We start from the raw sequence: 13,646 nt of genomic DNA, 5'->3' as shown, positions 1-13,646 counted from the left end.
AGCACCATATGTCATATCCCTAATCTCAGTTTCTTCTTCTGTTAACCGTATTCTACCTTTGTTGTGAGCACCTTCAAGTATTTTCTGAGAAGAGGCAAGTCTTTAAGAAAGTAAACATGTGTATACTTCATTTTGACTGTAGCTACTAATGCTGAGTAAACATCAAAATGTTTGTGTTGGATTTCTTAAAGAAAACTTGATTTCCTTATTTTCTTTGTTTCTCATGCGTATGGGATGCTCTAGTTTTCCATAATGATCCACTTAAGCGCTTTCTGTCATGTTTTCAAAGCCCAATCATGTTATTCCAGATCTCACAGAATCTGAAACCTAATCAGTGCCTATTTCTTATAGTGGGAGGAATAGCAAACAGGAGATGGGGGAAAACTTTTTATATTCTTTTTTTTTTGGTAAGAAATGATTCAACTATACAGCACAGTAAATAATGCTATAATCCTCTTTGTTTTTATTTGTTCATTTACAATGATTGTGTATCTGTTAGGGAATTATACATAGAAGTTTTATTTCCTTGCACTTGGTTTACTGCTTTTTCTTAAGTTGAGTGTGACTCTCCATCCTCGGTGCCTATTAGCTTAGTGAGTGGATTCTGGGCTTAAGTTTCAGGATTCATATTGTGTGACTTTCCCTCCCAGCATCACATTAACTGTTTCAAAGCAATGTGCCATGAGGACGTTGTGGCCGTGTTCTTGCTTTGTTATTCTCCCCAGTGGACCTCAGGCTATCGATCCTGTTGGCCGTCTAGGGGGAGGTTTGTGATGTTAGCCTGTAGTTTGGTGTTTTCCCGTCTTTGGAGGTGGTGCCTCATTAGCGTGCTTGTCTGAGCTTTTGGCTTGTTGCTTTACAAATTTTCAAGCATTACATCGTAGAAAAGTGAATAAGGATATTTCTGTATATCCTTTATTTAGGTTGTAATCAGCCCTTCAAATTAAATTTGTTGGTTGGTATATTGAATTATTATAGTGTTGAATTATTGTAGTGTTTTCTAAATAGTTATAATAGAATATCCATTGCATTTTCTTTGCATTTGTTGACATCTCAACTGCGCAACCATAGGAACAAAAGGAACATTATTTAGTGCAAGAGTTTTAAAAATGAAGGCAGGTAATGTCATACATTGAATGGGAGAGGGAATCAAGACCTAATACATTACGGATTTAGTAGGTAAAATAATTTCTATGCTATAAATAACTGTTCATATTGTTAAAACAAAAATTTTTTGTTTTTAGTGTAATTATTTAATAATTCACTCTTAGCTTCTGTACCATATTATGTTTCCATCTTGTAGTCAGGGGTGTATGTATGTGACAGTAATGTTTAAAAAATATTTTTCTGATTACAGAACTAATAACTGTTCATTATAGAAAATTTGGAAAATAGAAAACATTCCAAATAAGAAAAATATCCCACTATGCACATCATGTCCACTGTTAACATCTTAGCGTACTGTACACTTTCCGTCTATATAACCCCCCATCTATATAACCAGGCACTCAACCTTCCTTGTCCCTCCCTTGTTAACCAAAATTAGCAACTTACTGTACATGTTATTTTATGACTTTTTCCTCTCATCTAGTGTTTTGAGTTTTTAAAAAATTAATTATTCTATTAAAACATTATTTTTTGCTGAGGAAGATTTGCCCTGAGCTAACATCTGCTGCCAATCTTCCTCTTTCTTTTTAGTTTGAGGAAGGTAAGCCCTGAGCTAACAGCCATGCTGATCTTCTGCTATTTTATATGTGGCTTGCAGCCACAGCATGGCTGAGGGGTGGTGTAGGTCCATACCCAGGATCCAAACCTGCAAACCCACGCTGCCGAAGCAGAGCACGCTAGACTTAAGCACTACACCACAGGGCTGGCCCCCAAAACATTATTATTATTTTGTTTTTAAGATTTTATTTTTTCCTTTTTCTCCCCAAAGCCCCCTCCCCCGATACATAGTTGTATATTCTTCGTTGTGGGTCCTTCTAGGTGTGGTATGTGGGACGCTGCCTCAGCGTGGTTTGATGAGCAGTGCCATGTCCGCACCCAGGATTCGAACCAACGAAACACTGCGCCGCCTGCAGTGGAGCGCACGAACTTAACCACTCGGCCACAGGGCCAGCCCCCAAAAACATTATTTTTTAATGGCTCTTAATGTTTGATCATTATGGCTGGATTAAAATCTTTATAATCAATATTCTATTGTTGAACTATATCTTATTTACACAAACCTCTGTTTGTTCCCATTTTCTTGTTGCTTTAAATAATGCTGGCTTCATTTTCTTAGATACAAATCCTTATGTGCTTTTCATAGTATTTCCTAGGATTGTATGCCTAGAAGTAAAATCAGCCAAATGATAAGCAGATTAACAATAGTGAAGATACATACACACATACATCCATCTATTTACATGTAGTTATTTTCATAATTTTAGTATACTTAATTTGTATTCACTTTAAAACATTTAAATTTATTCTTAGTGATACATAGTTCTGAGTTTTGACAAATACATGCAATTGTGTAACCAGCACCAAAATCAAGAAGCAGAATAGTTCCCTCACCTCAAAAAATTCACTCTTTTGTCCCTTGACTACAAAATATATTTATTTTTAGTTTGGAAAACACAATGAAACAAAAATAATTAGAAACCACCCATAAACCTACTGCACTGCTGGAACCTCTGTTGACATTTTGTTGAATATCCTCCTGGTCTTTTTCTTTTCTTCTCCACAAAAAAAGAGATCAGAGTGTCCTACCTGGTTGTAGTCTGCTTTTTTAACTTAGTATATTTTTTATTTAATCAGTAGATTGGTTTTTGTTTTTGTTTCTTTGCAATTCTAAACAACCCTATCATGGACATCTTTGCATGTTGATATAGTTACTTAAGAAAAGTACCTAGAAAAGAAAATTACCCAAAAGTAGAGTGTTTAGACCTCAGTGCATATGTACATTTTTAAGACTTAATGCATTTTGTCAAATTGGTTTAAAAATGGCTATACCAATTTACATTCTGACCAGGAGTGTATAGAAAAGCCTGTTTTCCTGTATACTTACCAATATTATTATTATTTTATATTTTTGTCAATTTGATAGGTGAATAATGGAACTTCATTATTTCCGTTTTCATGTTTGACGTCTTGTGGTGTTGGGTTTTTTTCATGTGTTTTTATTTATTTTTTTGTGTGTGAATTGCCAGTTTATGTCATTTGTGTATTTTTCTTTTGGCTTTTTTGAGGTAGGTGGGTGAGGTAGAGGGCTTTTTTCTTTTTGTTTTTTGTTTGCTGAGGAAGATTAGTCCTGAGCTATCATCTGTGCCATTCTTCTTGTATTTTGTATGTGGGATGCCACCACATCATGGCTGATGAGTGGTGTAGGTCCACACCCAGGATTCAAACCCGCTAAGCCTGGGCCACCTAAGCAAGGTACGCCAAACTTAACCACTAGGCCATGGGGCCTGCCCTGGAGGGCTTATTTTTGAAGTGCTCTGTATGTTAGTAACATATTCTCACAGTTACATGTTGGAATTTCTTTTTGTCTTTTGCTTGTTCATTTGATTTAATGATTTTTTATTTTATGGAGGGTCTCATAACACCATTTCCTTTATTTATATTTTGGGTTTGTGTGTTGAATTTAGAGAGATCTTTTCTCTTTAAATCATATAGTCATGGATATTTTCTTCACACGTAGCTATGTTAAAAATTCTTTCTCCATTTACTTTTTCTTTTATATACCTGACAGACTAGTGAGGTTTTTACTGTGTTGTACCAAGGAGTCATATATTATGTTCTTGCATATGAATGCATTTATCTAATCTTAATATTGTATTTGTTTTTATTTATCCATATGCTTTCAAGCAGCATGAACTTTTCATTGAAATTTTCTATTCAAACTGTAACAGCACAATGACATTTAAGTGTCCCGTGTTAAGCAAGTCCTTTTATGTTGCCTTCTTTAGTTTGCGTTTTAGATAGATACTATCCATCAGATTGCTCTGTGACATTAGAAAAAAGCAGTACTTAGATCGTTAAATCACTGTTTGTTTGTTTCTGACATGCTGCAGGAGATTGAAGTCAAGGTAAGTAGCAAAACAGCCACCTACGAATGTGCAGATGGGTTTACCTAAACTCAGCGCGTAGTGGACAGTCACCCTGACACAGGACGAGTCAGGCGACACTTGATGTCCTTGCAAAAAACACAGTGCATGGCAGAAGGGTGAGAATGCTGAAATACGTACTTGCTTTATCTCTTAAAATTCCTAGTCAGGCGTGTATTCAGCATTCACTCAACAAAAATATGTTACAAAACTTTTCTAGCTTGGGGTGATATCAGGAGCTCTGTTCCATCAGAGATAAGGGTCACTTAAATAAGAATCAAGATAGAAATGATGCATATTTGCCTTGAGAAATGCTTTTTTTTTTTAACTAATCTTGAAAAATATCCATAAGTAACTATCTTTGTCATAATCTTTTTCAAGAATCAAAAATACTTGTAACTTATTTTTTAATTTTGTAAAAAAAGATCTTGTAAATTAGAAGTGGGATACCTAAGGGTTTTTAAATTACTTATTTTTATTATTAATTATTTTTAATTATTCAAACAAACAATTATAGTAGTTTTTGCCCCTCCAAAGACAACTACTTTATACAAAAAGAAATAGACCAATACACATATTTATATGCAGGTTTCACTGTGTAATTTAAGGGTTCTCAAATATAAGGTTTATGTACAAAAAGTTATATAAGCTTTTTTGTTGTTGTTGTTCAAGAAAGAAGGCTAGTAACCATGTGTCTTAGGCCCAGAATAAAATCAAAGTTTTGTTATGTAAAATATTAATCCTTGAAATTACTCTTTGAAAGAGAAGTTAAATAAAACTGTCTGTGCTGTATTCTGACATTTCCAAATACATTTGGACAAAGTAGGACACAGCTGTTACAGTAAAAAATAAAAACAGAAACAATGTGGACTCATTCTTTACATTTAAATACAGCAATCATCATCTTATTAATGTTTTTCTATGGCAGAGACCTAATAGATTGCAAAAATCTTCAGCCTTGTGTACTTATTTCTAATGCAATTTATACTTGACTTTTGCTTTGCTGTTGCTGCTTTTTCTTGATATCGTATATTCTTCATTTCTTATTTTAGGCTAAGCAGCTGGAAGAGAAAGATCGAGTGATAAAGAAGCAGGATGCATTCTACAAAGAGCAGCTGGCTAGACTGGAGGAGAGGGTATGACTGTTTCTTGTCATTGACTCTCTTCTATTACCACATCTGCAGCTTTCCCATGTATTTATTTAAAAATCAATAAATTAGAACCATAACTGCTTTTTCTAGTTAAAAAGTAGCCAGGAAGTGAAGAAGCCAGGCAGGTAGATCATTCTTGCAGGGAGTGTCATTTCTACTTTGGTAGTTTTGGGTATGGTTGTGTTATTTGGTCATAGATGCATGTTACCACTTACGAGCTCCCCCAAATATTTTTCCTTACATGTTTAGAAACTGCACTGCCTCCAGGTCAAACTGTAGAATGCTCCTCTGAACGCTCCCAAATATTGACTAAACCTGAGTAAATTCTTAGAAATGTAGTGTTTTAAAGGATATATAGTCTTCTTGAAAACTCAGTTTCACTGCATTTGTGGCTAAGAAATGAATATCTTTTTCAAGAGTGGTAGTCAGGAGCTGAACAGTAGGACTTAGGGAGAAGAGCTAGGAGGAGAAGTTGAGGCAGTACCTCTAGTCAGCATGGACCTAGAGTTTGGCAGAACTGCCAAGGAGGGAATTAAGGCTGAAACAAAAGGAGGCAGTGGGTTTAAGAATGGGAGTTTGAGCACCTAATCAATGTCCCTGTTCAATAAAGTAGATTTGTCTACAATAATTTCATACATAGACCATGAGGTTACAAAGATAAGTCTCTCTTCCCTTTGATTGAGACCCCCAAAGTTTGATTTCTTTAGAATTGGATGTTTAATAAGGAATTAGGTAAAATAAATACATTTTTAAGCCCCATTCAATACAACTATTTATGTTAAATGTGTTTATCCGTCTGTCTATGTCACTGGACTGAGGGCTTCTTGAATGTAGAGACCATTTTCTCATTCATTCACCAGATATCTAAGTACCTAGTATATGTCAGACTCTGGTCTAGTGCCAGAGATATACTAGGGAAGAAAATGAGCTAAGTTTCTGCCCACATGGAGCTCAAAATCAATTAAAACCCAGTATATATATTGTATGGCAGGCTGTGCTAATATGGTGAACCATAAAGCAGGGAAAAGGGAGTCCCAGGGCTCAGGAGTGTAGGTTTGGGGTTGAGTGGAGAGGGAGGGCCTGTCAAACAGGATGGCATTTGGAAAGCGGTCTGCAGTCATGGGGAAACAAACCAGCACCAAAGCCCTGAAGCAGGTGTGTGCTTGGCACGTTGAGAAAGGCCAGAGGGGTTATGAGCAGGAGAGTGTTCTGGCTGCTGTCTTGAGCAAGAACTGAAGCAAGAGAGACTTAGTAAGAGGTAATGGCAGTAACTCAGAAAAGGCATGCTGAAGGCTTGGGCCAGGGTGTTAGCATTCGATGGGGTGAAATGTGGTTGGATATTTCAAAGGCAGAGCTAACCAGGTTTGCTGATGGTTTTGAATGTGAGTAAGAAAGAGCTCAAAGATACCTTTTACAAACTTTTACAACTAGAAGGATTTATTTTCCATAGGGGAAGACTATTAAAATATGGATCTGGATGTGCATAGTAGAGGAAATCAGGAGTTTGATTTTGGATATGTTAAGTTTGGGGTATTTCTTAAGACATCTAAGTAGAGATGTTAAATAAGCATAAAGTGGAATGACTTAGAGCAGAAGTCAGCAAATTTTTCTGTAAAGGGCCAGATGGTAAATGTTGTAAGCTTTGCAGGCCACGTATGGTTTCTGTTGCAGCTACTCAACTCTGCCGCTGTAAGATGAAAGCAGCCGTAGCCAATATGTCAATGAACAAGTGTGACTGTGTTCCAATTTATGGACACTGAAGTTTGAATTTCATATAATTTTCACGTCATGAAATACTCTTCTTTTGTCTCTACCCCCCTCCCCGCCCCAACTGTTTAAAAACGTAAAACCATTCTTAGGACTATGTAAAATCAGGTGGCGGGCTGCATTTGACCCCTGATTTGTAGTCTACAGAACCCTGGTTTAGAGCCCAGACTCTGACATCACTTGGCTTGGATTCAGATCCCTGAACTGGCATTTACCTGCTCAGTATCTCAGAGCATCTTACTTAAACTTCGTTTCCTCAGCTGTGAAACAAGAATATAATAGTTACTTACCTCACTAGTTTGTTAAATGAGCTAATTCTCATCAAGCATCTCTAATAGTGTCCAGCACAGAGTAACCACTCGGTCCACAGTAGCTCATATTTTCCTTCTGTCCTTCCAGAGCACCGTACCTGACAGAGTTAGTAAACGTAGGCTGAATAAAGTGAATGAGAGTGCAAGTTTTAGGGTGATTTCCCACACCTCATGATGGTTTTCTTTGCCGTCAAGTATAACTATGCTAGGTACCTTTTGAATTTGTCACTGATCACTGTTAGGTACAAGAAAATGCACTGAAAAATATTTGCCCATTTCACGTAGATCCATCAATTTGATGGAGACAATTCAGTGATGGGGGTGAGGGTCTGAGAGGGTTTGTTCTAAGCAGATTGAACTGGTCTGCTCTGCAGCTAACTATTGCTTTTGGCCTCAGGTTAGAACAAGTGGTAGAAGATCAGGTAGATATAGGATGATGCTGTCAAATCATTGTGATTACTGTCTTCGTACATAGGCAAAATATGTACTTTTTTCCTTTTTTGATGATAAGACTGGAAAGTAGTGTTATATTAGGATTTTAAGTGAAAGCTGAGAAGCACTAGTGAGCTTGGAAGAATCCTGAGGTGGAATAATCACACTGTACTATTAGTTAAGACTTAGTAACTCCACTTAGTAACATGTGGCAGAAAGAAAGCTGGACTAGGAGTCAGAAGGCATGGCTTTGTCATCTGGTTATTTGACAGTTCACCTAATCTGTTGTAGTCTCTGGTTCTTCATCTATAAAGTGGAAATAATACTCTGTTCTTTGCTCACCTTTGTGAGTTAGTGGGGGAACCAGATAAGATGATACATTTGAAAGCCCCTTGAAAACTGAAAAGAACTTAACAGATATAAACTGTTACCATTAGAGAATATTTACTTACTTTCCATCGTGTACAAGATACCAATAATCATAAAATTAGTATTATTCAACTTCATGGTGTCTTCTGCCCATTTCTATACAATCCTGTTTTCGTTTATCACTGCCATTCCTAAAGTACCTAAGTTGAATTTTGTCCAATTGGATTTCATCTAGGAGTATTTGAGAGACGGTTAGGTCTACAATGGTGAAGGATTTTCTGGACTTAACGCAAAAAATTGTAAAAAGAGTTTTTCTTGTGATGATGGTGAAAAGTCCAGTGTCTAACCATTTCTTTTAGGAATTCTGCACACTTCGTGTTAGAAGCTGTGGAAGTGCTGAATACCAGAGTGCATAATGTAAGAAAAAATAATGATGATATTATGATAACTTGCAGAATCATTTAACTTACCCTGAAATCCAGCTTGCCTGTGGTTTAAAAGTAGAGATAAATACATATCTTTTTATATTTTAACCAAGTGAAATGAGGAAACCATAAACAAGGTGGCATACCATTACTGGAGAGGGGGTTTCGAGTCTTTTACAGAATCATTCCAAGGATTTCTAAGATCACCTTACCATCTGCCCATCAACTAGATTAACACACAGTAATTATGTACATTATCACTTTTTGATGACTTATCATCTTAGTACTTGAACTATTTGTTTGTATTGACTTGATGCAAATTTCTTTTGAGTCTGAACCCAAGTCTAATGAGCATGTGAAACACATTGAGTTTCTGTAGCACAGCTTGGTTTGCCTGTTGGATCTGTTTCAATAAACTCTTTATCAATCACATATTCTCTGTGTGAATGGAGCTTTCTCCTCCCGGGTATTTATATTAGCTAGTTCACCAGGAGTCTGAGATAATTTTCTTCTTTCACTAACTCTTGAGGAATAATGTGTTTCACCCTTCTTAGAACCAGTATTCCAAAGCAGCAACTCGACTGAGAAAGAAGGTGAAAGTCGTTTGAAAAGTTTTTCAAGTGCTTACTTCATTGTAAATGTTGCCAGCTTTATCAAACAACACTAACATAGATGTGAAGTATACTTATATTTTAAGAACATTAGAGGGATCGCGTTTAGGTGTGTGGCCTGACTGAAGGCGACTCGAGTATTGATTCCTGATTGTTGATGTTAGAGGCGTGGGGAGTATTAATTCCTGACTGGTGGTTTGATGAGAGGAAGCCCAGGGCAGCTTTCAAAGAGAAAGGTCTTAAATGTCCTTGCCTGAGGCGCTCAGGGAATTCTCCATAGTGCTTTATACACCTCTCTTTATGATGTCACATTTATGATAATTGTGGTTAGTTATCTGTGTTTATCTTGTAAACTCCTTGAGGGCAAAGGTCATTTTCTTATTTCTGTGTTTTCCACAACTCACATAGTAGGAGTTGAGTGAATGAGTCCTGGCTTTACTAAGCTTAGACCGTAAAGTTATGTCTAAGCAGTTAGTGTACAGTTTGTAAATATCCACAAAACATTTAGTATCTTCTTCACTAGTCGTTTAATAGTTTAAATGTGTCCCATGAGAAAATCAAGTTTGTTTGAATATCTTGATGTTATTTATAGCATCGTCATCATCGTAGTAGCTCACAATAACATTTATTGAGCACTTACATTGTGCTAGGCGCTTGGCATGGATTATGTCTTTTTATTCTTACAAACAGCCCTATGAGGCTGTCAACCCTGTTGTTTAGATGAAGATCCTAATGCTTCAAGTAACTTGCCCAAGAATGCACAGCCCAACTGTGACCTGGATTTGAGCCAGCTCCAACACCTGAGCTTAGCTGTTACCCAGTACTATCTTTAATGTTGGTCAATTCTGCACTTAAGTAGGTAAATCCTGCTGATGGTTTTGTTAGTTCTTTAGGTGATAAGTTAGCTCTTCCTGGCTTCAAATACAACTTTTGAGGTCCTGATCTTAAAATTTGATTAATGCTACCTCATAACCTGAACTGTTAAGTATTCAAAATGCATAACTTTCTCTCCAGGATTTGGCACTTCCTGGGAAAATTTGACCAAAAGGGAATAAATAAGGTCTTATTACCTAGCAACTACAGCATGATACCCCTAAAAGTTATTTTAATATCTAATTGTGCTTCTTTTACCTTGAAATAAGAAATTCATATTCAGTCAAGCAGTTTGCAGATGTTTTTTGGCCAGCCCCAGTGGCTTAGTGGTTAAGTTCAGCATGCTGTACTTTGGCGGCCTGGGTTTGGTTCCCAAGTGCAGACCTACACCACTCTGTTAGTGGCCATGCTGTGCTGGCAGCCCACATGCTACAAAAGAAATAGAGGAAGATTGGCACTGATGTTAGCTCAGGGCAAATCTTCCTCAGCAAAAAACAAAACAAAAACAAAAACAAAAGAAAATGTTTTTGAAGCATTCATTCATATGTTCGTAGCATTGCTATGGGAAAGATAACAAATTTTGCTACTTTTAATAAACTGTTTCGATGGTTATTTCATTGGAGTCTAGATTGGCTTCATGTTCTTCTGGAAAATGTGTTTTCCAGTAGTCGATGCCCTATGGGAGGGAAGGGAGAGGAAGGACCAAGGCCGTAGTATTTAGAGGGTGAAGTCCAGATTCTCCCAGGGATTGTCCAGGATGAAGGATCCCTTTTGCCCCAGGACATCTTGGAGACGTCAGTTCTTTGATGATTAGTGTGTCTTGCATAACTTCTCAATTATGAACTTGAATTGATTTGCTCTGCTGAATCCACTTTGCTCTTGGCGTTCGTAAGAATGGTGGGGTTTGGCACAGCATGAAGAGAGCTCTAAAAGCCCTGGTGGCTTGAGGAGCTGAGGAAGATCAGAGAGCTTAGTTAGATACAGTTACAATGTTCAGAGCCACAGGATAGTGGAGTTTGTATTGCTTTCAGTTGACAGGCTCCACTGGATGTCAGCAGCTATTTGCCTACACGCTGCAGTCAATTCCATACAATTAAGAAGGAGAGGGAATTGTACAAGCTGGACAATAGAGAGTAATGCACAGAGTATGGTGAAAAATAAATTGTCATTAAGAAGAAAAGTACTTCCCTAGTTCCTCACCTGTGGAGAGAGTTGCTAATTAAATTCTAAGGTCATGCTTACATCAAATGAGCAGTTTTTAAAAGCCTGTTACATATAGTGGGTGGCGTATCTACTATTGTATCATAAAATGTTGGCTTATCTGTATGATTAATTGGCTTTTTTGGTTGCTTGATTTCTTCTTTGTCAATTAGTACCATCGTTTCTGTATTCCTCTGTGCAAAGCTTGAGGGAAAAATAATGCCAACAATGATAATAAAGAGAAATGACAACAGAACAGATTATTGTCAGCCCAGTGTGCTCCTTATGGGAAGAAATTATTATACATTTTTACTACCAGATGAAGTCTGTCATTGTAAAAATATTTCATTGAGTGAAGCTAGGTCAGCGTTTTCAAGGGATTAATAAAAGATAGAATCACAGTTAGACCGTAACATCTGAGACACTAAAACATAAACAATCTTTTTTGGGGTAGGGCGATAACTTAATAAAATCAATTTATGGGATAAAAAATCTCTTTGATATTTTCCCCCTCAGGTGCTTTCTTTTTTTTTATTGAGTTAATGATAGGTTACAATCTTGTGAAATTTCAGTTGTACATTAATGTTTGTCATTCGTGTTGTAGGTGCCCCACTTCACCCTTTGTGCCTACCCCCCACCCCACCTTTCCCCTGGTATCCACTAAACTGTTCTTAGTCCACATTTTTAAATTCCTCATATGAGTGGAGTCATACACAGATTATCCTTCTCCAGCTGGCTTATTTCACTTAACATAATTCCCTCAAGGTCCATCCATGTTATTGCAAATGGGATGATTTTGTTCTGTTTTGCAGCTGAGTAGTATTCCATTGTATATATATACCACATCTTCTTTATCCATTCATCTGTTGATGGGCACCTAGTTTGCTTCCATGTCTTGGCTATTGTAAATAATGCTGCAATGAACGTTGGGGTACATAGGACTTTTGGGATTGCTGACTTCAAGCTCTTTGGATAAATACCCAGTAGTGGGATGGCTGGATCATATGGTAGTTCTATTTTTAATTTTTTGAGGAATCTCCATACTGTTTTCCATAGTGGCTGCACCAGTTTGCATTCTCACCAGTAGTGTATGTGGGTTCCTTTTTCTCCACAACCTCTCCAACATTTGTTACTTTTAGTTTTAGATATTTTTGTCATTCTAATGGGTGTAAGGTGATATCTTAGTGTAGTTTTGATTTGCATTTCCCTGATGATGAGCGATGATGAGCATCTTTTCACGTGCCTATTGGCCATCAGTATATCTTCTTTGGAGAAATGTCTGTTCATGTCTCCAGCCCATTTTTTGATTGGGTTGTTTGATTTTTTGTTGCTGAGTTGTGAGAGTTCTTTATGTATTATGGATATTAAGCCTTTGTCAGATATATGACTTGCAAATATTTTTCCCAGTTAGTGGGTTGTTTTTTTGTTTCAATCCTGTTTTCATTTGCCTTGAAGAAGCTCTTTAGTCTGATGAAGTCCCATTTGTTTATTCTTTCTATTGTTTCCCTTCTCTGAGAAGGCATGGTGTCCGAAAAGATCCTTTTAATACTGATGTCAAACAGTGTACTGCCTACGTTTTCTTCTAGAAGCCTTATTGTTTCAGGTCTCACCTTTAGGTCTTTGATCCATTTTGAGTTTATTTTGGTGAATGGTGAAAAAGAATGGTCAATTTTCATTGTTTTACATGTGGCTTTCCAGTTTTCCCAGCACCATTTGTTGAAAGACTTTCTTTTCTCCATTGTATGCCCTCAGCTCCTTTGTCGAAGATAAGCTGTCCATAGATGTGTGGTTTTATTTCTGGGCTTTCAATTCTGTTCCATTGATCTGTGCACCTCTTTCTGTACCAGTACTATGCTGTTTTGATTACTGTAGCTTTGTAGTATGTTTTGAAGTCAGGGATTGTGATGCCTCCCGTTTTGTTCTTTTTTCTCAGGATTGCTTTAGAAATTCGGGATCTTTTGTTGCCCCATATGAATTTTAGGATTCTTTGTTCTAAGTCTGTAAAGAATGTCATTGGGATTCTGATTGGGATGGTGTTGAATCTGTAGATTGCTTTAGGTAGAACGGACATTCCAATCCATGTACATGGAATGTCTTTCCATCTCCTTATGTCGTCATCCAATTCTCTCAGAAAGGCCTTGTAATTTTCATTATATAGATCCTTCACTTCCTTAGTTAAATTTACCCCAAGGTATTTTATTCTTTTTGTTAAGATTGTGAATGGTATTGTGTTCTTCAGTTCTTTTTCTGTTAGTTTGTTATTGGAGTATAGAAATGCTACTGATTTATGCAAATTGATTTTGTACCCTGCAACTTTGCTGTAGTTGTTAATTACTTCTAAGAGTTTTTCAATAGATTCTTTGGGGTTTTCTATATATAAGATCATGTCGTCTGCAAACAGCGAGGGTTTCACTTC

The 13,646-nt window shown here is 37.0% G+C and overlaps 1 protein-coding gene across 6 annotated transcripts in view; it reads left to right on the top strand.

Moving 5' to 3' along the window:
* The window catches only part of CHCHD3 (coiled-coil-helix-coiled-coil-helix domain containing 3), a 269,706-nt gene that overhangs the window by 164,591 nt on the left and 91,469 nt on the right, over positions 1-13,646 (top strand). For 2 of the 6 annotated variants that reach the window (XM_023639702.2, XM_023639701.2), the window contains exons 5-6: positions 4,059-4,073; positions 5,144-5,227. The exons of 2 other annotated variants lie outside the window; for them this stretch is intronic. In XM_023639702.2, coding sequence (XP_023495470.1) covers positions 4,059-4,073; positions 5,144-5,227 — 99 coding nt within the window. The remainder of the gene's footprint in view (positions 1-4,058; positions 4,074-5,143; positions 5,228-13,646) is intronic. 2 more of the 6 variants (XM_014739337.3, XM_001498216.7) reach the window with 1 other exon arrangement.

The sequence above is a fragment of the Equus caballus genome, chromosome 4 (assembly GCF_041296265.1).
Source record: "Equus caballus isolate H_3958 breed thoroughbred chromosome 4, TB-T2T, whole genome shotgun sequence".
Lineage (NCBI taxonomy): Eukaryota > Metazoa > Chordata > Mammalia > Perissodactyla > Equidae > Equus > Equus caballus.
This window is presented reverse-complemented; position numbering and strand designations above follow the sequence as displayed.